This window comes from Hyaena hyaena, unplaced genomic scaffold (genome assembly GCF_003009895.1).
Source record: "Hyaena hyaena isolate Hyena2069 unplaced genomic scaffold, ASM300989v1 scaffold_1613, whole genome shotgun sequence".
Taxonomy (NCBI): Eukaryota; Metazoa; Chordata; class Mammalia; order Carnivora; family Hyaenidae; genus Hyaena; species Hyaena hyaena.
Genome location: NW_024082249.1, coordinates 31,668 through 57,371, shown reverse-complemented (window position 1 = coordinate 57,371; position 25,704 = coordinate 31,668). Strand labels below are relative to the sequence as shown.

Sequence of the window (25,704 nt, the reverse complement as noted above, 5' to 3'; positions counted from 1 at the left end):
ACAAACCCTTGACACGTTCAGGCCTGTGTGCGGAGCCGGACGGTGGAGGACAATGGGGACAGGGATTGGTCCCCAGAGTCGCGCCCTCCCCACCTCGGTCACCTCCTCCCCTCCTCGACGCCACGCACACCCCGCCCCACTTCCAGAGCCCGTTCAGCCCCAGACAGCGAAAGGGAACTCAGGTGCGGAACGCTTGGGGAAGGAAGGGGCGGCTACAGGAAATTTCCTCCAGCTAGGGGAAACCCTGCAACCCCCGGCTGCCGCTACGTCCCCCACCCACGGCCCCCATCACGCCCCCCCACCCCCATCACGCCCTCGCTTAGTTTGTCGCGGCAGCGGAGAAGCGGGAGGAGCCAGAGAGGAGGCTTCCCAGGGATGCCAGTTCTGGGAAGGTATCTACACAAGGTTTGGTCTTACACGCCAGAGCCCTCTCTGGGCGACTTGGGGAGAATGTATCACCCCCTGTCGCTCAGGTGAAGGAAGCCCGAAATCCTCAAGGAAATCTCCAGTCCCCTTCTCTAACCAACCCTCTTCTCCCCATTCGGAAAGGCCAAGTTTACCCAAAAGCAATTGCAGTAACTTTCCCAAGGGCAGACAAATGAGGTGGGGGGATGGGTGGAGGGGTGGGTTGAGAATGGGGAGGTGGGGGTGCCAGCGAAATCTTCAGTTGCGCAAAAAACCAACAAGCTAAAGTGCATCTTACCATTGATTTGGTTTCCAGGCTCCCCTTCAGTGAACTGAAAACGGTCCATTAAAAAGTGGCAAAGTAACACAACTCCTGCAGCGGCCAGGTCTGCCCTCGGGAACCTCGCCATGCCGCCGCCGAGACCCCCCGCCCCCTCCCCGACAGTCCTTCCCCGGCGCCGGGTGCTTGGAGGCTCCGGGTGGCAGTCGGGACGCTGGGGACGCCGGGGCCAAGCGCGGCGGACGGGTCTGGCTGAACCCGGAGGCCTTTGTGAATTTCGGTGGGAATTTCACACTCGGGAGCTGGGAAGAGGAAGGGAGAGCCGGGGGAGTGCAGTCCTCTCCGGACCTCCGAGTCTCTCTTCGCAACTTGCCACAACACTGGAAGCCCTCGCCCCAGACACAGGACGCCGGCGGCGGGGAGGAAGGGCCACTTGCAGCCGGGGCTCGTGAACTCTCGGCTCCGTACGGGCAGCGCCCCCCGGGCGCCCGCAGACTGGGGCTTCCGAGCCCCCGCGATGCGCTCCGCTGGGTTCAAAACAGACCTAATTCCACAGCCAGCGCGGCTGCCTCCTCCAAATCCAAGAGGGCTGTCGGCTCGCAAGGAACTTTCCCCAGTGTTGGGATGGCCCTTGGCGGGAGGTTTGGGTTTGCGGGAAGGGGGTTAATGTGGGCTGGCGAAACCCCTCCGACAAGTTTTTCTTCTTTTCTTCGCCCGACGCAGGGCGCGCGTCCTTTCTCGCAGCCGGAGGGATGGGCAGCTCTAAAGAGCTGAGCCCAGTGAAGACTCAGGCTGCAGCAGTCTAAGGTCCGGAGCCAGGGGAAAAAAAAAAAAAGAGAGAGAGAGAGAGAGAGAGAGACAGAGAGACAGAGAGAGACAGAGACAGAGAAAGGAGAAGAAGAAAAAAAAAAGAAAAAGAAAAAGAAGGGGGGGAGGAAGAAGAAAGAAACGGGGGGCGGGGGAGTCAGGCCAAAACCTATCGGGAAAGGGTTCCTCCCGGCAAAGGAGGAGGCGGCCACAAGCCCCGCCGAGCCCCGGGAGTTTGGTGGCGGAGGAGGCGCCGCCGCCGCCGCCGAGCTCCCCCGCGCTCCTGCTCCACACTTTGGGGAGGGAAGGCAGCTTGCAATTTGCCAGATCTGCCGCTGCACCCTCCTCCCTCCTCCCTCCCCCCTCCCCCTCGCTCCTTCAGGCTTCTCCCACCTTCCTCCCCGAAACCAGCAGCTCGCACCGACCTGTCCAATGGCTGCACTTTCCTCGGGGCGCGCAGTGAAGTCGCCGGGAGATTAAGCAGGAGGAGGAAAGCCAGGGGGAGAGAGAGGGCAACTCCAGCCCTGCGCGCCCCCAGCCGCCGAGTGCCTGGAGAGCCGGGAGGGAAGGCAAGAAAGGAGAGCGAGGCGCCGCGCGCCGCGGCGCCATCCTGCCCCCGCGCTTGCTCTCTGCAGCCGCACGAGCTGCGCCTTCGCCCACCTGGCCCCCAGGCCCCGTTCCCGCCCGGCTGCTGGGGGGTCGTAACCCCGCACGGTACCCTGCCGACGTCAGCCGCTGGCGGGGTCTCCCTGGGCGCTAAAGGGTTAAGTACAGCTCGCCATTCCCGGGAGGACGTACGTAGCAGTTGGGGTGTGAAGAAAGCAAACCCCACTGAGTTCCGCTACTGACCCCGAAAAACCCCAGCAGACCCCAGACCCGCGAGACTGGAGGAGGAAGGCAGCGCGCGACAGCGAGGTCCCGCTGCCACTGCGGCTTTGTGAAGTGTCCGCCGGAGGGAAAGCGAGAGTTTAAAGAAACAGGAGGCCCATTGAATTTCCTCCGGGGGCTTTAACAGGCATTCGCTTGCTAGTTTGTTTTTGTTTTTTCAGCTCCAGGATGTGCTTCAGCGTTAACCCTTCCCAGACCTCTCGCTAGTTTACATCTTCTTTCGCTTAACCTCATTTTAAAGGGACAAATACAAAGAAAAGTAGAAAAGCATATTGGTTAAAAATACAGATTTCCTGAGCCAGACTGCCTGGATTGGAATTCCATCTCCTCCCACTAAATAGCCAAGACTTTGCGCAATTACGCTTATAGTGCCTCAGTTCCTCATCCCATCAAATGGGGAGAATTGTGGTAATGCTACTGAGTTATTACTATAAACTTAAAGAAACTGTGCAAAGTACATGACTTTATGTTTCTGAAGAGAGATCAGAGAGGGAGGAAGGAAAGTCCTAAATCAATGGAGAGCTTGCATCAGTGTTGTCACATTCAAAAGTCTCTGAGTCTATTCTTGCCCACTCTGTTCCATGCTCTGAAAAGTTTATGAATGCTATCAATGAGCACCTGTGAAAATGAACAAAAGCAACCTAATTCAAAATGGAGTCAGAGGCGATGAAGGCAGGGTTCTCACTCAACACCTATCACTTTTTTTTAAATTTTTTTTAATGTTTTATTTATTTCTAGGAGAGAGAGAGACAGTGTGAGCAGGGGAGGGTCAGAGAGAGAGGGAGTCACAGACTGAAACAGGCTCCAGGCTCTGAGCTGGCAGTCAGCACAGAGCCCGACGCGGGGCCCGAACCCACGAACCGCGAGATCATGACCTAAGCGAAAGTCGGACGCTTAACCGACTAAGCCACCCAGGCGCCCCAACACCTATCACTTTTGCAGCCTACTTCACATACCCCAGCAGGAAGAAGCTTACTTTACTCACCCTAGGAAGATGAATGAAGATTTTCTCCTTGCCCAGCAAGAGTCTAGAAGAAAAATCACCACCATTCAACCATTGAGAAGCCTCAAGCTAAACTCTCGCTTTCCTCCAATAACCTTTCCTTCAAGTCAGCCAAATCCCTCCTGTCCTCTCCAAAGGGAAGCCCCTCTCCTTTGTTATTCAGACTTGCCTGTGGTTTGTCATAGCTAGCATGTCCCAAACCTCATTTCCTCTACTATTCCCAAATAAACTTTTCTTTGCTCCTTAAATAACTGGCAATTTCATTTCTAAGATTTACGCACCTGAATTTTGTCACAAAGCCCACTGGAAGTGGAGCTGGATAATTAAAGTACTCTGCTAATTTGATAAAGAAAGAATGGCTCTCTCATGGTTACTTAGCCTGTGAGAAGGAAAACAGGAGTGTAACATCTTTTACATAATTCAATATTCAAGTTGCTATTTATATCAGAAATATATGTGTACACACACACACACACACATTGTGTGTAAACACTTATTATGCCATGACTTTTCCTCTCTCCTGAACTTTCTCACAACTTGTTGAGTTCCTCCTCACCATACTTAAGGAATCAGGTTCTTTCATTTCTGCCTGAGAGTTTTTAAGTTCTATGTAATATTACAACAAAATTTGAGTACCTGACATACTTACCTGTTTAACATTAAGCTGGAAAACAATTTTCTAATCAAAATTTGGTTCTTAATTGATGTTGAGCTTTTTATCTACATCCCTAGTGATGTCATTACTTCATAAATCCATGTGGAAAGCTTCCTAAAATGTTCTGCACAACTCCAATTCCCATTATATGCAAAATTGTAAGAAACCCAGTAGGAGGAGTCATCTCTAAAGAGCATTACTATGTTTTAGTCTGGGATATTTCCCTCTACTTCCACAGTAGATAAAAAAATGGGGGGGGGGTATCTTCTCTCCTTTTTTTTTGAGAACGAAGGTCCTATATCTCCCTAGTATCATTTTAGGAGTGTTTATTTTCTTTTTCTTTCTTTTTTTAATGTTTATTTAATTTTGGGAGACAGAACATGAGCGAGGGAGAGACAGAGTGAGAAGGAGGCACAGAATCCCAAGCAGGTTCTAGGCTCTGAGGTATCAGCACAGAGCCCAATGTGGGGCTTGAATCTGTGAGATCATGACCTGAGTGATACTTAACCTACTGAACCACCCAGGTGCCCCAGGAGTGTTCTCTTCTTCTTTGTTGTCAGCAATGCTTTGCTCCTCTGATTAAACCTAAATGCCTTAAATGGAAGTCTGATGCCAAAAACTGAAAGGAAGCCAAGTGGTAATTCACAGTGAGTCTGTTTTTTTTTTTTTTAAGTGGGTTGCTATCATTGGTGCTGTTTAATTATTTCATTTTACTCATATGATCTTATTCTAAAGAGCCACCCATACAGAAAATACTTAATTAGGAATGGAAGAAGTTTTAGGTAAGCAAAAATCAACAATGCATGATATTTTAATGCCCAGAAGAAAAACATCATTGTAATAAACAGGATTTGATGTTCTGCCTTAGATATCAACTGATAATCACACACACACATCACCTTTACATTATAACAAGCAAAAATAAATAAAATGTAGGACACTATGTTCAGAGTGAAATGGAAAATGCTGATTACTCATATAATCCTGGCTAATTAAAAGCAGTGTATTTTGTGGCCTAAATGATTTCAGTTTGCATAATACGTTTCACCACAGTATTATTGTCTATTTCAATTCATGGAGACAAGTTAAAGTGTCTTTGTGGGAAAAAGTTTCATTTTCCACCTGACTTGAAAGAAGAGTTATCATGAGTGAGGCTCATTTCTATTTACTATAGATACAAGAACTGAATTGCTGGGTTTTTACTCACTAGCTTAATTTTAGCTAACCTCTCAAGGAACAAATGAATCAGGAATCTTAAAGGAGTAATACTTGAGTTCTTTGTCCATGACAAAGATCTGGAATTCATAGAACACTCTTCTTTAAAATCTTAAGATCATATATCAGAATCATTGTCAGCAACAAAGAACTTTAAGCAGACCCAAGCTAATGCCTATATAGATTTCAAATCTGTTTGCAACCCTTTATTTACACCAACCTTCAAGAAGATTTTTACACATTCCAAGTGCCATACTCTCTCTATAAAGGCAATTACAATTACCCATCTCATCCCACCTCCACTGTAATGTTGCTATGTTTCCAAGGACCTGTCCTAAATTGAAACCTGAATAATAGGATACCCAAAAAATACCATGTTTCCTTGGAAAAAAACAAGATGCAGTTCAGGGTGTTAAGTACTTCACATTTATTATAATCTATTTTTATTATTATTTCAGGAAATAGTTTTTGTATGTTTTAATAAGATTTGTTAACATTTCCTACAATTCAGTCAGATAAAGGGAAACTGCTATTAGTGGACTGCTTTTGCTCAGTCCTGAGCTAAAATTATAACCTTTTCCTCTAGGTCTATGGCACTTCCTCTCCCTCTTCATTTGATAGGGCTAATTTTTTTTCTTTTCTGATCTCTGATACAAAACTACAAGTCATTTGTTCATCTTGGCTGACTTCTCTCAGAATCAAGCAGAATTACATTATACTGTTGATGGATATTTCACCTTTTTTCTCTTTTGTAGTTTTAAGTAAAATTTTTATGAATACAGTGTTTTTGAATCAAATAAGCATTAAAAAATCACCTCACAGCTAACATCACTTTTTTTTACAGAAACATTTAATATAAGAGAATATTTAATGCCTTTTCTCCTCATATCAATACTACACTTACTATTTAGATGAGATTAACAACATAATTATATTTTGCTCATTCATAATGAAACAACATATGGCATTAAAATTTCATTCATGTTTATACTGTCTTCCTTCTAAATTTAATAAGCTAAAGTGTTCTTAATCAGTAAATAGCAAAATGCAAAAATGTGCAATTTGAAGTAGGAAAGAAATTATTAAAATGGGATTATTAAAAATAAGTATTAAAAAGTAGGAGCATTATCTTACATTTCTTTTTAAGCAGCAATAATGTGTGGTAGAAACACAGACCTTATTCATTCCTCAACTGTATTCAAGGGTAAGTTAAAATCCTGCATTTTCCAAAAAATGAAAAATGGGCAAGCGTTCAGCAAGCACTTAGTGAATTAACAAATGAAATGAACATGTTAAAGAATATTTTGCACAATGCCCAATCATGGAGCACGTGGAAAAGTTCTGAAAATGTTGACTGTTGTAGACATCGTTGTTAGCCATATATCCTACCCAGAGTTTTCTGAACTGGTAGAAGTGTCTAAAGTACAGGAAATCTGTCTCCCAAGGGTCAGCCACTCCCCACCCCCCCGCAGTTGTGCTTCTGGTGAGCCCCTGGAGGAAGCTATCGCACTCCTGGCACAGATCACAAGGCAGTTGTGTCTGCTGCTGGGATGCTCAGCACCACACACTGCCAGGACTGACCACTGGTCTTCAGTCCTGATGCTTTGTTCTGCATTTGCTTTAATCATCTTGCATTTATCTTGTCTTCCTGTCCTATAAATTCTTTTATTGTCATTTTTACTTTATGAATTTTTGATATGCAATTCACATAATTTAAGATTAACCCTTTTAGGGGTGACAGGGTAGCCCAGTCTGTTACCCAGATGGTTACGTCTGACTCTTGATTTCAGCTCAGTGCATGATCTCACAGTCCTGAGATGGAGCCTTGTATAGGGCTTAGCACTAAGTATAGAGCCTGCTTGAGATTCTCTACTTCTGCCTCTACCCTGCTTGCATTTTCTCTCTCTCTCTCTAAAAAAAGAATTAACTCTTTTAAAGTGTATTAGAGAGGGTTTAGTATAATCACAACACTGTGAAATCAAAGCAACCATCTAATTCAAGAACATCTGCATCAACCCCCCCCCCAAAAACAAACAAACAAACAAAAAAAAACATTAGCAGTCACTCCCTGTTCTCAAGCTCTCCCAGTCTTTGGCAACCACTAACCTACTCTCTGATTCTATGGATTTTCCTATTCTAAACATTTCACTTAAATGGAATCTACAATACGTGGCCTTTTGTGTCACACTTCATTCACTTAGCATGTTTTTAAGGTTCATCCTTGTTGTAACATGTATCAATACTTTATTCCTTTTTACTGCCAAAAAATATTCTGTTGAAGGGATCTATGACTTTTTTATCTCCATCAGTTGATGAACATTTGAGTTGTTCCCACTTTCTGGTTTTTATGCATAATGATGCTATGAACATCCATGTACTATTATTACAATTTGTAGGGATTATTGTATAGTACAATTTGTAATATTATGACAATTTTTTCTAGCTATTACATTAAGGTCTTTGATCTATTCTGTTTAAATATTTGTATACAGTGTAAGGAATGAGGCTATAATTATTCTTTTGAATATGGGTAAATAATTGTCTCAGCTATTTGTTGACAAGAGTATTGTTTTCTCATTGAATGAACTTGGCATCATTGTTGAAAATCAGTTAGCCATAATAAATACATGGGGTTTGTATCTGGAGTCTCAATTCTATGCCATTACTCTATATGTCTAGCCTAGTCTAGTACCAGTATCAAGCTGTTTTGGTTACTATGCTAAAAAAAATAGTTGGAATTCTGGTAAGGATTACATTCAATCTGTAAATTAACTAGGAGACGACTGCCATTTTGACAATATCAAATCTTGTAATCCATTTACATGGGATGTTTTTCCCCTTTCTTTCAAAATTGTTCTGAAGTTTCAGTGTACTGACCTTGCAGTTATTTGCTATATTTACTCCTAGGTGTTTTATTATTTTTGTTACTATTATAAATGACATTGTTTTCTTAATTTCACTTCTAGACTGTTCATGGCTATTATATTAGTTTGCCAGGGCAGCTAAAATAAATTGCCACAGACTGGGTGACTCAAACAACATAAATTGATTTCCTCACAGTTCTGGAAATGAGAAGTCCAAGATTAAGGTGTCAGCAGGTTTCATTTTCTCTCAGGCCTCTCTCCCTGGCTTGTAGCTAGCCATGTTCTGTATCATCATATGGTGCTTGGTCTGTGAAAGTACATCCCTAGTTTCTCTCTGTGTGTCCAAATTTTCTCTTCTTAAGAGGACACTAGTCAGATTGGATAGGGCCAGGGGTGCCCGAGTGGCTCAGTCAGCAGAGCATGTGGCTCATCTCCAGGTATAAGTTCAGAGTCCTCTTAAGGTATAGAGATTACTTAAAAACAAGTTCTTAAACAAAACAAAACAAAAACACTGGATAAGGGCCTACCCTACAGTCCTCATTTTAACATAATATCCTTTTTAAAGGACCTATCTCCAAATACAGTCACATACTGAAATACCAGGTTTAGGATTTCAGCATATGACTTGAGGGAGGGGATACAATTCAGTCAATTAACAGTTAGCATATAGCAAAAGAATCAATATTTGCTTATTGTTTCTTTATCCTGCAACCAACCTTGCTGAACTCATTAGCTCTAATAGGTTTTTTTTTTAATGTGTGTATAGTTTTCAGAGTTTTCTATATGTAATACCATGCTATCAGCAAATATAGTTTGACATCTTCCTTTCCAACATGAATGCCTTTTATTTTGTTTTCTTGCCTAATTACCCTGGCTAGACCCTCCAGAATATTGAGTAGAAATGTTGAGTGGGCATCTTGTCTTGTTTTTAATCTTAGAGAGCGAACTTTACTTCTTTCACCACTATATATTATGCTAGTGGTGGGTTGTTCATTGATGCCCTTTATCGAGTTGAGCAAGATAACTTCTATTCTGGTTTGTTGAATGTTTTTCTTTTATTATGAATAAATGCTAGATTTTGTCAAATTTCTTTTTCTATATTTGCTGATATCACTAGCCTTTTTTCCCTTTATTCTATTGGTATTACACTGCTTACTTTTTGTACATTGAACAAACCTTCCATTCATGAGATCAATTCCACTTAGTAATGGGATATACTACTTTTACTAAGATTCTGTAATCAATTTTCTAGTATTTTGAGGATTATTGTAACCATATTCCTAAGGGATATTGGTCTGTATTTTCTTTTTATGTGTTGTCTTTTTCTGATTTAGTATCAGGATAAAACCGAACTCATAGAATGAGTTAGGAAGTTCTCCCTCCCCTTCTACTTTTCAGAAAAGTTTGCAGAAGAGGCATTAATTTTTTAAACACTTAGTGGAATTCACCAATGAAGGTACCTGAATCTGGGTTTTTCTTTGTGGAAAGTTATTTTGATTAATAAATCAATGTTCTCACTTGTTTTAGTCTGTTCATATTTTCTATTCCTTTTAAGTCTGTTTTGGTATTTTGTATCTTTCACAGTTCTTCATTTGTTCACTAATGTGTTGGCATAAAATTGTTCACAATATTCCCTTATAATGCTTAATATTTATTTCTGTAAGTTGGGTGGTAATGTCCACTTTTTCATTACCGATATTAGTGACAAATCTTTTATTACTGGTAAATGGAGCTAAAGGTTTGTCAATTTTGATCATTCAAAAAATAAACTTTTGGTTTTGTTGTTTTCTCTATTTTTCTCTATAATATTCTTTCATTTATTTCCCTCTAATATTTAGTATTCACTTCATTCTGATTCCTTTGGGTTTAACTTGCTTTCTTTTTCTAATTTCCTATGGTAGAAAGTTAGATAATTGATTTTAGATATTTTTTCAGCTTATCGAGACATACTGATATATAACATTATATAAATTTAAGATGTACAGTGTGATGATCTGATACAAGTATATACTGAGAAATATTTATCACGGTAAGATTAACACATCCTTTATACCTCACAAATTTACCATTTTTTGTTATTGTGATAAGGATATTTAAGATGTACTCAATTAGAAATTTTCAGTATACTATACAGTATTGTTAGTTATATTCACCATGTCATACATGAGATGCTCAGAACTTATTCCTCTTATAACTGAAAGTTTGCAACCAATGATGAGTGTTTTCCTCATTTCCTCATTTCCTCATTTCCACCAATCTACTCTGTTTCATGAGTTTGACTTCTTAAAATTCCACATATAAGTAGAATCATACATTATGTGTATTATTCTGACTTCTATCATAGTATATTATTAGTATAATGCCCTCGAGTTTCATCTATGTTGTTGCAAATGACAAGATTTTCTTCTTAAGGCTGTATGATATTCCATTGGGTCTGTATGTACACATATCACATTTCCTTTATTCATCCATTTATTGACAGACATTTAGGTTGTTACCATATCTTGGCTATTGTGAATAATGCTGCAATTACCATGGGGATACCGATATCCCTTGAAGATCATGATTTCATTTCCTTAGGATATATATCCAGAAGTGGAGTTTCTGAATCCTATGGTAGTTCACTTTTTAATACTTTAAGAAGCCTCCATACTGTTTTCATAATGGGTATTCTAATTTATATTCTCATCAACAGTGCACAAGGATTCTATTCCATTTTCTCCATATCCTAGCCAATACTTGCCATTTACCATTTTGATGAAAGCCCTTCATACAGGTATGAAAGGCTTTCTTATGGTTTTGATTTTCATTTCCCTGATAATTACTGATGTTCAGCACCTAATCATGCTACTGCTGGTCATCTATGTCTTCTTAGAGAAAATGTCTATTCCATTTCTTTGCCAATTTTTTAATCTCATTGTTTTGTTTTTGTTTTGTTTGCTAATAAATTTTATGAGTCCCTTAAATATTTTGGATATTAGCCCCTTATCAGATATATGGTTTGCAAGTACTTTCTCCCATTCTATAGGTTGCCTTTTAATTTTGTTGATCTTTTTTTTTTTTTTGCTGCACAGAAGCTTTTTCATTTAATGAAGTCTCATTTGTCATTTTTTAAAAATTATTTTGTTGCTTGCACTTTAGGTGTCATTTCGAAAACAATCATTGCCAAGACCAGCATCAGGAAGATTTTTCCCTATATTTTCTTGGGGTTTTATAGTTTCAGGTCTTACATTTAATTCTTCAATCCATATAGAGGTTTTTTGTTTTTTTTTTTTTGTAACATAGGTATCTAGTTTCATTCTTTGCTGTGAATATCCAATTTTTCCAACACCATTCATTAAAGAGATTGTCTTTTTTTCATTGAGTCTTCTTGGATCATTTATCAAATACTAGTTGACCACACATGTGCAGGTTTATTTCTGAGTATCAGTTGTGTTCCACTGGTTTGTATGTCTGTTTTAATGCCAATATGATGCTGTTTTGATAACTAAAGCTTTGTAATATAATTTAAAACCAAGAAGTGTGATGTCTCCAGCTTTGTTCTTTCTCACGACTGCCATGGCAACATGAGGGTGTTTTGTGATTTCATATGAATTTTAGGATTGTTTTTCTATTTCTGTGAAAAATACCATTGGAATTTTGTGTTGAAACCATAGATAGCTTTGATTAGTATGGACTTTATATTTGTTTTTTTTTAACTTTATTTTGTATTTAAAAAATTTTTAATGTATATTGATTTTTGAGAGAGAGAGAGAGAGAGAGAGAGCATGCAAATGGGTGGGTGGGGGAAACAGAGGGGGAGACAGAATCCTAACCACGCTCCAGGCTCTGAGCTGCCAGCAAAGAGCCCTACGTGGGGCTCTTTGCTCATAAACTTACAAATCGTGAGATTATTACCTAAACCAAAGTCAGATATTTAACCTGCTGAGGCACCAAGATGTCCCTAGTATGGACTTTTTAAATGTTAACTTTTCTGAACCATAAACATGAGATCTTTCTACTTATTTGTTTCTTCAATTTCTTCCATTCATGTCATAGTTTTCAGACATTCAATTTTATTGCTAATTATTTTATTATTTTTGACTCTACTGTAAATGGATATTTTAACATTTTTTAAAATATTTATTTATTTTGGGGAGAGAGAGAGTACAGCAGGGGAGGGGCAGAGAGACAGGGAGACACAGAATCTGAAGCAGGCTCCAGGCTCTGAGCTGTCAGCACAGAGCCCAACATGAGGCTCGAACCCACCAACCGTGAGATCATGACCTGAGCTGAGGTCGGAGGCTTAACCAATTGAACCACACAGCCGTCCCTATTTTATAAATTTATCTTTTGCAGATAGTTTATCATAAGTATACAGAAAAACAACTGATTTCATATGTTGATTTTGTATATTGAAACTTTTCTGAATTTATTAGTTCTAACAGTTTTTTGGTGGAGTCTTTATAACTTTCTATATACAAGGTTATGTCAGAGACAATTTTAATTCTTCCTTTATGATTTGGATGTCTTTTACCTCTTTTTCTTCCCTAATTTCTCTTAGGACTCCAAGTAATAGATTGAACAGAAGTTGTAAAAGTGGACACCGTTGTCTTTTTCCTTATGTTAGAGGAAAGCTTTCAATTTTTCATTACTGAGTATGTTGTTAGCTATCGGCTTGTTGTATATGACCTTTTATGTTGAGTTATGTTTTTTTCTATATACACTTATTGAGTTTTTATTATAAAAGGATGTTGGGGTTGTCTGGGTGGTTAAGTTAGTTAAGCACTTGTCTTGTGATCTTGGCTCAAGTCATGATCTTAGTTGTCAGATCCAGCCCCATGTCAGGCTCTGCACTGGGCATAAAGCCTGCTTAAGATTCTCTCCCTCCCTTTGCTCCTTTCCCTACTCATGTGGGCTCTCTCTTTTTCAAAATCACTTAAAAAAACAAACATACAAACATGAGTTTTACCTATTTTTTCTGCATCTATTGAGATGATCATACGATTGTTACCTTCCATTCCATTAAAGTGGTATACCACATTTATTGATTTGCACATGGTAACCATCCGTGTATCCCAGGGATATTTCCCACTTGATCATAATACATGTTCCTTTTAATGTGCTGTTGAATTCAATTTGGTAATATTTTGTTGAGTATTTTTGCATCTATCTTCATCTGGGATATTGTCTGTACTTTCTTTTCTTATAGAATGCTTATCAGGGAAAGACAAGCCTCTTAACATGAGTTTGGGAGTGTTCCCTATTCAATTTTTGGAGAGTTTGTGAATAATTGGTGTTATTATTTATTTAAATGTTTGGTAGAATTCACCAATGAAGCCAGCAGTTCCTGGGTTTTTTTGTTGTTGTTGGGAAGTTCTTGATTATTGATTCAATCTCTTATTGAACTATTTAGATTTTCTATTTATTCATAATTTAGACTTGGTAGGTTATAGGTTTGTTGGAATATATCCATTTCTTCTGGACATCCATTTTTTCTCCTTATATTGTTGATATGTAATTGCTCAAAGTAGTCCAGTATGATCCTTTGTATTCCTATGCTATTAATTATAATGTCTCCTCTTTAATTTCTATTTTTTTGAGTCCTATTTTTTGGTGACTCTACCTAAATGTTTGTCAGTTTTGTTATCTTTTTTTTAAAGGGCTCTCAGTTTCAGTACTCTTTTCAATTTTTTTTTCCTATTCTTTTAGTTCATTTATTTTTGCTCTGATCTTTGTTATCTTTTTTCTTTTGGCTAACTTTGGTCTTATTCTTCATTTTATATTTCCTCAAGGTATAAAGTTGGATTATTTGAAATCTTATTTTTTCTTCAGATAGGGATTTATCACTAAAATTTCCCTTTTAGAACTGTTTTTGCTGCATCCCATAAGTTTTGATCTGTTGTATTTCCATTTTCATTTAAGAGTTTTTTAAATTTCTTTTTATTTCTTCTTTGACTTATTTGATTTTCAGTAGTGCATTGTTTAATTTCCTTATATTTGTTAATTTTCCCATTGTCTGCCTTCATTGATTTCTAGTTTCTTACCACTGTGATTGGAAAAGATACTTAGCATAATTTCAATCTTTAAAAATCTACTGAGACTTGTTTTGTGACCTAATATATCATCTCTTCTAGAGAATATTCCATGTGTGCTTGAGAGGAATGTGTATTTCGCTGCTATTGGAAGAATTATTCTATACCTGTTAGGTTCATTTGATCTACAGTATAGTTCAAGTCCATTGTTTCTTTATTGTCTGTCTGTATGATCTATTCACTTTTGAAAGTAGAATACTAATGTCCCCTATTATTATTGTATTTTTTATCTATTTCTCCCTTCAGATTTGTTAGTATTTGCTTAATATATTTAGGTGCTCTAACATTATATGTATCTATATATACAATAGTTATATCCACTTGATGAATTTACCTCTCTACTATTATATTCTGTCTATGATAACATTTAATTAAGAAACAATTTGTCTGGGGCACCTGGGTGGCTCATTTAATTAAGCATCTTACTTCAGCTCAGGTCATGATCTCACAGCTCCTGAGTTCAGGCCCCTCATGGGGCTCTGTGCTGACAGTTTGGGGCCTGGAGACTGCTTCGGATTCTGTGTGTGTGTGTGTGTGTGTGTCTCTGTTCCTCTCCTGTTCATGCTTTGTCTTTCTCAAAAATAAATAACCTATAAAAACTTTTTAAAAATTAAAAATTTTGCCTGATAGAATATATCCATCTCTGTTGTCTTTTGGTTTCCATTTCTATGGAATATCTTTATCTACTCTTTTACTTTGAGCCTATGTTTATCCTTACATCTGAAGTGACTCTTCTTGTAGGCAGCAGGCTTTTGTGTTTTTACCCGTTGATCCATTATATACCTTTTGATTGGAGAATTCAACCAATCTATATTTAGGGTAAATTTTGGTATGTAAGGACTTAGTATACCATCTTGTTTTCTGGCTGATTTGTATTTCCTTTCTTCTTTTCCTGCTGTCTTTCTTTGTGATTTGATGATTTTCTGCAGTGGTAGATATTGATTCCTTCTTCTTTATCCTGTGTGTATCTACTGTAGATACTTGTTATGACTACCCTGAAGATGCATAAAACATCTTATAGATATAACTGTGTTTTAAGCTGCCAACAACTTAGATCATGTTCAAAAACTGTTCTTTTATTCCCCCACCATATTTTATGTTTCATGTCACAAAAATTACATCTTTTTATATTGTATATTGATTAATAATTATAGATGTAGCTATTTTTAACATATACATGTTATAATCTTTATACTAGAGTAAGTGATTAATATACCCCCATCTTATATCATCGGAGTACATATTTTGAATTTGACTATATACTTTACCAGTATGTTTTCTACTTACACTTCTTTTCATGTTACTAATTAGTATTCTTTCATTTTAGCTTGAAGAATTCCTTTGGGCACTTCTTATAAGACAGGTCTAGTGGTGATGAACTCCTTCAGCTTTTATTTGTCTGGGAAAGCTTTTATCTCACCTTCATTTCCGAAGGACAGCTTTTCCAGATATTGCTGGTTGGCACACTTTTCCTTTCAGCACTTTGAATACATTATCCCAGAAACCCTATGTGGTTTCTGGTGAGAAACTCACTGATAGCCTCATAGATGGGGTTCTCTTGTAAGTGACAAACTTCTGTTACTATATTTAAGACATTCTCTTTCTTTGATTTCTGACAGTTTGATTATAATGTGGTTTTGAGAAGATCTCTTTAAGTTTAATTTACTTGGGGACCTATGAGCTTCATGAAATCAGATGTGCAAATCTCAGATTGGTAAATTTTCAGCCATTATTTCTTTTTAAAAAAAATTGTAATATTTATTTATCTTTCAGAGAGAAGAGAGAGAGAGAGAGAGGCGCGGGGGGAGGGGGAGGGGGACACAGAATCCAAAGCAATCTACAGGCACTGAGCTGTCAGTACAGAGTGTGACACAGGGCTCAAACTCACAACCATGAGATCATGACTTGAGCCAAAGTCGGACACTTAACCGAATGAGTGACCCAGGCACCACACAGCCAGTATTTCCTTAAATAAGAATTCTGCCCTTTTGTCTCTTAATCTCTTCTTGTTTTGGAGCTCCAATAATGCATAGATTATTTCTCTTATCAGTGCCCTATAAGTCCCAGAGGCTTTCTTAATGCTTTTTCATGCTTTTGTTATTTTGATTCTCAGTCATAATAATTTCAAATGATCTCTCTTTGAGTTCACTGATTCTTTCTTCTGCTTGATTAAGTCTGTTGTTGTAGCTCCCTACTGAATTATTTAGTCATTGTATTCTTTATTATAAATTTTTTTTTGCTTTTTTTATTATGTGTTCTATTTCTTTGTTGAACTTCTCATTTTGTTCTTCTATCATTTTCCTGATTTTGTTATGTTGTTTATTTGTGTTTTCCTATAGCCCTAGGAGGATCATTAACACAATGATTTTCACTTGTTAGGCAATGTGTATATCTCCATTTCTTTGGGTTCAGTTACTACAAGCTTATTCAATTTATTTGGTGGTGTGACATTTCCAATTCTTTTTGGTTCCTCTAGCCTTGCATAGACTAATTCCATGGACTAAATTTGGTAAGGAAATATCTTCACCTGTGAATGGGGAGCATGCTGGCGTGTGCTCTGACCCTTGGTTTAGTGGTATAGAGCACCAGGTGCAGGGGCACGTGATAATTTTGGATCCAGAGGTAAGTGTGTGATGACTTGTTGGCTCAGACCACTGTGGTCCACAGCATTGACAAAGCAGAATCCCTAGTGAGAGCAGTGGAGATTCCCATTAGCAGCAAGGCTACTGGTATCCTCAGCAGCACCTCCAGTTCCAGTAACTGGGGACCAGCAGGCAACAATGTTGGTTGGAGTTGGTGACATGCACATGATGAGCTGTGGGGGCCAGCTGTGGGAGCCACTGTGTAGTAGCAGGGACTGGCTATAGACATATACTAAGTGGTGTTTGTTCATTTGATTGTTCATTTGTTTTCTTAAATTCCATATATGAGTGAAATAATATGCTATTTGCCTTTATTTCACTTTGCGTTATACACTCAAGGTCTATCTATGTTGTCACAAATGGTAGAATTTCATTCTTCCTCATGGCTGAGTAGTGTTCCATTGTGTGTATGTGTGTGCATCGCATTTCCTCTTTATCCATTCATCTATGGATGGATACTTAAGTTATTTCCATATCTTGGTTATTATAAATAATGCTGCAGTAAACATAGGGGAGCACATATCTTTTCAGATTATTGTTTTCATATTTTGGATAAAAATTCAGAAGTGGAATAGCTTGATCATATGGTAGATTTATTCTTAATATTTTGAAGAATCTTCATACTAGAGACGCTATACCAATTTACACTTCCAACAAGAATGTACAAGGGTTTGCATTTCTTCACAACCTCTCCAACCTTTGTTATTCCTTGTCTTTTTGATAACAGCTGTTTTAACAGGTGTAAGATGGTATCTTTGTGGTTTTGATTTGTATTCCTTTAATAATTAGTGATGCTGAACATCTTTTCATGTGTCTTTTGGCTACCTGTGTGTCTTCTTTGGGAAAATGTTTATTTACATCCTCTGCACATTTCTTTTTTTTAAATTTTTTTAATGTTTTATTTATTTCTGAGAGAGAGTGAGAGAGACAGCGATAGCAGGGTAGGGTCAGAGAGAGAGAGAGGGAGATACAGAATCTGAAGCAGGCTCCAGGCTCTGGGCACATTTCTTGAGTTTTTTGTTTGTTTGTTTGTTTTATTGAGTTGTATGTGTTCTTTATATATTTTGGTTATTATTGGATATATCATTGGCAAATATCTTCTCCCAGTCATTAGGTTGTCTTTGTAATTTTATGATGGTTTCCTTCATTGTGCATAAGACTTTTAGTTTGATTCAGATCCAATTGTGCTTTGTTTCCATGCCTTTGGGTCAGATCTATAAAAATATCATTAAGACCATTGTCAAAGAGTTTACCGCCTACATCTTTTTTTCCAGTAATTTTATGGTTTCAGTTTTACATTCTTTAATCCATTTTGTGTTAATCTTTGTTTATGGTATACGACAGTGGTCTACTTTTGTTATTTTTATGTGGCTCTCCAGTTTTCCCAGAACCATTTATTGAAGACACTGTCCTTTCTCCATTATTTTTTCTTAGGTTCCTTTGTTGTAAATTATTTGTCCATATATAATACACAGATTTATATACAGGCATATTTTCTGGTTCTCCATTCTATTCTATTGATCTGTACATTGATTTTCATGCCAACAATATACTGTTTTGATTTACTGTAACTTTGTAATAGATTTCGGTATTAGGGAGTGTGATACTACCAGTTTTGTTCTTTCTCAAGAACGCTTTGTCTATCCAGGAACTTTTGTGGTTCTATAAAAATTTCAGAATTATTTGTTCTACTTTTGTGAAAAATGATGTTGGAATTTTGATAGGAACTGCCACTGAATCTCCAGAAGGTTTTGAGTAGTATGAATATTTTAACAATATTAATTCTTCTAATCCATGGACATGGGATATCTTCACATTCATTTACATCTTATTCAGTTTCTTTCATCTTATAGTTTTCAATGTACAGGTCTTTCACATCCTTGTTTATATGTATGCTTATGTATTTTCTTTTTGATGCAAGTGTAAATGGCGTTGCTTTATTCACTTGTTTGATAGTTCATTATTAGTGTATAGAAACATACAGATTTCGCATATTGATTTTATGTCATACAACTTTATTAATTTATTAATTTTAGCAATTTTTTGGCAGGACGTTAGGGTTTTCTATATATGTAGTATCATATCATTTGCAATTAGTGACAGTTCTACTTCTTCGTTACCAACTTGGAAGCTTATTATTTCTTTTTCTTTCCTTATTGCTCTGACTAGGACTTAGAGTAGTATGTTGGGTAAAAATGGCAAGAGTGAGCATTCTTGTCTTATTCCTGATATTAGAGGAAAAGCTTTCAGTTTTTCACCAACAATAATGATGCCAGCTGTGAGTCTGTCAAATATGGCCTTTATTATGTTGAGGTACATTCCTTTTATACCCACTTTGTTGAGAGTTTTTATCATAAATGGATGTTGAATTTTGTCAAAATTTTTTTTGCATCTATTGAGATGATCTTTTCATTTTTAGCCTTCATTTTGTTAATGTGGCACATTATGTTGTTTTGTAGATGTTGAACTATCTTTGCATCCCTGGAATGAATCCCAGTTGATCATGGTATATGATTCTTTTACTGTATTATTGAACTGTCTTTGCCACTTCTCTTTGAGGATTTTTAGATCAATGTTAATAAATGATATTGGTCTGTATATTTTTTCCTTTCTTTCTTTTTTTTTTTTTTTTGTAGTGTCCTTCTCTGTTTCTGTAATAGGGTAATGTTGGCCTTATAAAATGAGTTTGGAAGCATTCCCTACTCTTCAATTATTTAGAAGAATTTCAGAGAGGTAGATAGTCAATCTTTGAATGTTTGACAAATTAACCACTGAAACCATATGTTTCTGAACTTTTGTTTGTTGAGAGGTTTTTCAATACTGATTCAACCTGCTTAGTAGAAATTGGCCTATTTAGATTTTATATTTCTTCATGATTCAGTCTTGGAAGATTGTGTGCTTCTAGGAATTTATACATTTCTTCTAGATTGTCCAATTTGTTGGCATATAATTCATTATAGTAATTTATAATGATCCTTGGTATTTCTTTGGTGTCAGTTGTGACTTCTCCTCTTTCATTTCTAATTTTATTTAAGTCCTCTCTCTTTATTTCTTAATGAGCCTAGCTAAAGGTTTGTCAACTTTGTATTTTCAAAGAACCAGCTCTAGGTTTTATTGATTTTTTTTTTCAATTTTCTTTTTAGTCACTCCATTTATTTCTGCTCTGATCTTTATTTCCTTTCTTCTTCTAACTTTAGTCTCTGTTTGTTCTTTTTGGAGCTCTTTGAGTATAACATTAAATGGCCTATTTTTCACTGTTGTTTTGTTTCTGGAGGTAGGTCTGCATTGCTATGAAACTCCCTCTTAGAACCATTTTTGTATCCTTTAGATGTGGTACACTCTATGTTTTTATTTATCTCAAGAATAAGAATTTTTTTTATTTCTCCTTTTATTTCCTTGATGACTCAATTGTTTAGTAGCATGTTGTTTAATTTCCACATTTTTTGTGGGTTTTCTTCTGTTTTCTTGTAATTTCTTTCTTTCTTACCATTATGGTTGGAATGTTCCATGTATACTTAAGAAAAGTATGTATTTTTCTCCTCTTGGATGGAAAGTTCTTTATATATCTATTAAATCTACCTGGTTTAATCTGTCATTTAAAGTTGATGTTCCCCAATGATTTTCTGTCCAGATGATCTATCCAATGATGTAAATGTTGTGTTAAATTACCTTGCTATTATTTTATAGCTGCCAATTTTTCCCTTTAAGTCTGTTAGAATTTGCTTTATATATTTTGGTATTCCTATGCTGGGTGCAAATATATTTATAATGTTGTATCTTCTTGCTGGAATGACCCTTTTATCATTATGTAATGACCTTGTCTTTTATTACAGCTTTGTTTTAAAGTCTATTTTCTCTGAGTATAGCTATACTGTCTTTTTTTGCATTTCCATTTGCATAGAATAAATTTCTCCATCCCTTTACTTTCAGTGTGCATGTATGTGTCCTTACTTCTAAAGTGAGTCTCTTGGAGGCAGCATATAGATGAGCCTTGTTTTTTAATCCATTCAGCCACCCTGTCTTTTGATTGGAGATTTTAGTCCATTTACATTTCAAGTAATTCTTGATAGTTATGCACTTCTTGCCATTTTGTTGTTTTGGAGCTGTTTTCGTCATTTCTCTCTTTCTTCTTTTCTCTCTTCCCTTGTGTTTTGATGGCTTTCTTTAGTGTTATATTTAGTTTTCTTTCTTACTTTTGTATATTTATTACAATTGTTGCTTTGTGGTTAACTAGGAGGTTGGTGTACAGCATTCTATATACATACACACATATATGTATATGATATATATGTATATGATATATATGTATTTGAATGTCAACTTTAGTTGATAAGGATTTAATTTGAACACATTTAAAACCTACATTTTTAGACCCACAAACATATTATATTTTTGGTGTCACATGTTACATGTTTTTATTTTATGTTTATCTTAATTATAGTTTTAGTCAACCTTACTACTATTGTCTATAAATCTTAATACTTGTTTTATAAGTGGCTGATCTCACTATGTTACTATATCTATCTTCACCAGTGAGATTTTTACTTTCTTATGTTTCCTTGTTATTAATTAATGAAATTTAGTTTAAAAAAAAGTGCCTTTAACATTTCTTGTAATGTTGGTGTAGGGGTGATGAACTACTATAGTTTTTGCTTATTTGGAAAACTTTTAATTTTCCCTTCAATTCTAAGTGATAACCTTGCAAGATAGTGAATTCTTTTTTTTAATGTTTATTCATTTTTGAGAGAAAAAGAGAACATGTGGATGTGCACACAAGCAGGGGAGTGGCAGAGAGAGGGAGAGAGAGAATCCTAAGCAGGCTCTGTGCTGTCAATACAGAGCCCGATGAGACGCTCTATTCACAAACTGTGAGACATAACCTGAACTGAAATCAAGAGTCAGACACCACCCAGGCACCCTAGTAGTGAATTCTTGAAGGTTTTTTTTTTCCCTTTTAGCACTTGGAATATGTCAGGTCATTCCCTTCTGACCAGCAAAGTTTCTGCTGATAAATGTACTCATAGCCTTATGAGGTTTCCCTTGTATGTAACAAAATCCTCTTACCTCCTGCCCCTGGCCCTTGGTGCTTTCATTTTTTAAATTATTTTTTTAATGTTTATTTATTTTTGAGAGAGAGACAGAACCCAAGTGGGTAAGGGGCAGAGAGAGAGAGAGATACAAACTCCAAAGAAGGCTCCTGGCTCTGAGCTGTCAGCACAGAGCCCAATGTGAAGCTCAAACTCATGAACTTTGAGATCATGGTCTGAACCGAAGTTCGATGGTTAACCGACAGTTGCCCAGGTTAACCAAGGTGCCCCTTGGTGTTTTTAAATTATCTCTTTAATTTTTAAAATTAAAAATTTTAATTTTTTAAATTATCTCTTTAATTTTTACTGTTTTAGCATTTTTCCTTTAGCTCTTTGAACATATTTAAAATAGCTGATTTTCATGTATTCATCGAGTAAAATAAACATCTGAGCTTCCTAATAGATTGATTTTATTGATTGTTTTTAATCTATGCATGGGCTTTACTTTCTTGATTCTTGGTATGTCTCATATTTTTTGTTACAAACTAAACATTTTAAATAATCTATTGTGACAATTCTGTAAATTAAGACATCACCCCTTCCCAGGGTTTGTTGTTGCTCTTTTTATATATCCTTTATTTGTTTAGTAATTTTTCTGAATTAATTCCATAAATCTGTATTTTTTATCATGTGTGAAAACCCTAAGTCTTTACTTGGTTAGCCCAGTGATGGCTAATAATTGAAAAGAGATACATTTGGGGGCGCCTAGGTGGCTTAGTCGGTTGGGCGTCTGACTTTTGCTTAGGTCATGATCTCGCAGTTCGTGGGTTCGAGCCCCGCGTTGGGCTCTGTGCTGACTGCCAGCTCAGAGCCTGGAGCCTATTTTGGAGTGTGTATCTCCCTCTCTCTCTCTCTCCTAGAAATTAAAAAAAAAAAAAAAAAAAAGATACATTTGAATAACTGGAACCAAAAATGTTCTCATTCTTTGCTGAGTGACTCTATGTGCATGTTGTATGCCTTCAAACCTAGCCAGGCAATTTACAATTCCATCTCAAGTCTTCATGTCCTGTCTGTTCATTCCCTTATGTTCAGCCAAAGGTGAGTAGTTATAGCCTCGTAAGGTCTTTCCTCAGCGGGCACATAGTTCTACATTTACATGTGGCCTTCTAGATTCCCAGGAATATGTTGGAGTTTTACAAAACTACTACAGACATATCATCTTCTAGTTTTCCCTTTTAAGATTTTTGGCTAGTCTATTGTTTGTTCCAACAGTTATCCATCTTTCCAGACAGATGTAATGGTAAAACACTTGCCTGTAATTGTTTTTGATAAATGCTCCTTTACCCACTCTCTACAGTGCCACAAGGAAGAAGACTTTTAGTACAGAGTGTGTCCCAAGTCAGCCTTGTAAGTCAGTCTCCCAGGGACCCTTTAGACAGATAAGATTATAAAGTTTCTTTGGAAATTAGGCTTTGAAAGAGATCCAGCTATATTCAGTCATCTATTCCTGTGCCAGGAATGCAGACTATTATTTTTCATGGCTACCACTGAGTTAGAGAGCAGGGGATCGTACAAAAGCAAGATAAAATGCCCAAAAACATACTGTTCTTGTTGAGATTCAACCAATTTTTTCTTCAACAGACAGTCTCTAATTGCTACAAGACTCTAGTTAATTTTCAGAATTCTAAAAACATTCTTCTGATAATTGTCTCAGTTGCTATTATGGAAGAGCACATTTTTGAAGGTCTTTACCCCACTGTTTCTGCTGATATCCATCTCTGTACATTTTCAAATAGTCTCAAAATGTTTGAGATTAAGAAGGGATATAAATAATTAAATCTGAAAGAAACAAAAATATCACAGACAGCAGAATATTATGTAAAGTCTAAAATACCTGATTTAAATTTTAAGTAAATTAATTCTTTTAAAATGTGGGAAAGGAGAATGGGATTACCCTTATATATTTTTATTTAAGAAAATTTGTTAAGAGATTTACAAAATACATTGACTTTCTCTTACCTTTAATATACTTTGCTTTAAAAAACTTAATACATGTCACAGTGCTAAATGTTCACATCTTTAAACTCATTAGCCTCACCTGAGTCTGCTCCCATACGAGGCAGCTTTGGTATCTATTGCTTAGCTCCCCTTGCATAATTTTTAATTAGTTATTCACTTTTAATCCTTAAAAGAGAAGTAAAATACACGCACGGAGCTTAACTTCTTTGTTATTAGGCATCCCTGCATATAATTGAACTAAATTTATAAATTTTATTTTTTCAGTTGGTTTCTTCTAACGGTGTCTTTGTTAGCAAATAAAAAATCTATTATTAGTCCAGTTTCAACAAGTGAACAGAAAAAGAACAGAATATAGGATGCTGACTATTTCTTTGGAGATAGAAGTTTCTTTATATGCAAATTTTCTCTAAAATGATCAATTTTATCAGATCACAGCTATTTTAATGCTAATTGTTGTGGACTTCAGCCTATTCTTTTGTGTTTCTCCACACATTTTCCAGCTGGATTTCACCATGTCCACGAAACAATGGCTTTAAAATCTCAAATGAACTTAAGATATTTCAAGTTCTCTAACTCCTTTTTTAAAAAAAACTGTGGTAAGATATATATATATATAAAACATAAAATTTCCATATTGGTCCTTTTTAAATATATGAACCAGTGGCATTAGGTACATTTACATTGTTGTCCAGTCAATACTGTTATTCATATCCAGAACTTTTCCATCATCTCAAACTGGAACTCTGAATCTATTAAACAATAATTCCCAATCTTCCTTCTCTACAACTCCTAGTGACCACTATTCTATTTTTTTGTCTTATGAATTTGCCTACTCTAGGTACCCCCATTTAAGTGGAATCATACAGTATTTGTCCTTTTACATCTGGCTTATTTCACTTAGCATACTGTTTTGAAAGTGCATCCATACTATATAGCATGTGTCAGAATTTCATTCTTTTTAAAGCTGAATATTAATACTATTCTTAATATTCATATATATACATACATATATATGTGTGTGTATATATATATATATATATATATATATATATCACTTTTTTAAATTTATTCATCACTCCCAGATATTGAAGATTATTTCAACAAAGGGCATATAATAAGTATAGACTTATACACAATCAAAAACTTCGTTGGAAAGAAAAAGAAAATTATAATCAGCAAGTTAAAAAATAACATTGACTATGAATCTCTTAGGAAACATTCATGTACTATGATGCCACATCTACATGGCTAGTATGTAGATAAAATGGAATTTTCATCTATTCAGCTGGATATAGATCCAATACTGATTTACTGCCTGAAATGTAACTTCTACCTGTTTTTTGTTTGTTTCATGTTAATGTACTCCATGTGAAAATCTGTAATTATTCTCAACATTAAGATTCACAAAACACATACCAGAAGTCTTAAGGACTACTTGATAATACATCCTGTTTGGCACCGATTTTGCAATCAGTGTGTTTTGTTCTGTATCCTGTTAGTCTGGTTTTATCTTTTATTCTAACCTAGGTTTCCATTGCCATGTTTCAGAATTTTCCTGGCAATCTGGTTTCCCAGTGAAGCTCTGCTTTACTTCCTAAACTATTACTATTTTCTTCTAACTAGAGATTCTATTTCCATTTCTAGCTTCTCTTTTATTCTTCAACAAGAAAATATCATAAAGTTGGTTTACTATAAACATTTTATTACAATTAGGAAGAATAATTAATAACACAATACCCACTATTCAAATTTAAGAAAATTAATGGGTTATCACAACTACAGCAACCTTTATTGAGGAATGAAGGCCAAACCTTCTGGGATTTGG

The 25,704-nt window shown here is 36.7% G+C and overlaps 1 protein-coding gene across 1 annotated transcript in view; it reads right to left on the bottom strand.

Moving 5' to 3' along the window:
• Positions 1–1,491, bottom strand: part of LOC120226159 (plexin domain-containing protein 2-like) — a 179,717-nt gene extending 178,226 nt beyond the window's left edge. The window contains exon 1 of the mRNA XM_039224352.1: positions 704–1,491. Coding sequence (XP_039080283.1) covers positions 704–815 — 112 coding nt within the window. The 5' untranslated portion in view covers positions 816–1,491. The remainder of the gene's footprint in view (positions 1–703) is intronic.
• Positions 1,492–25,704: the final 24,213 nt, after the last annotated feature.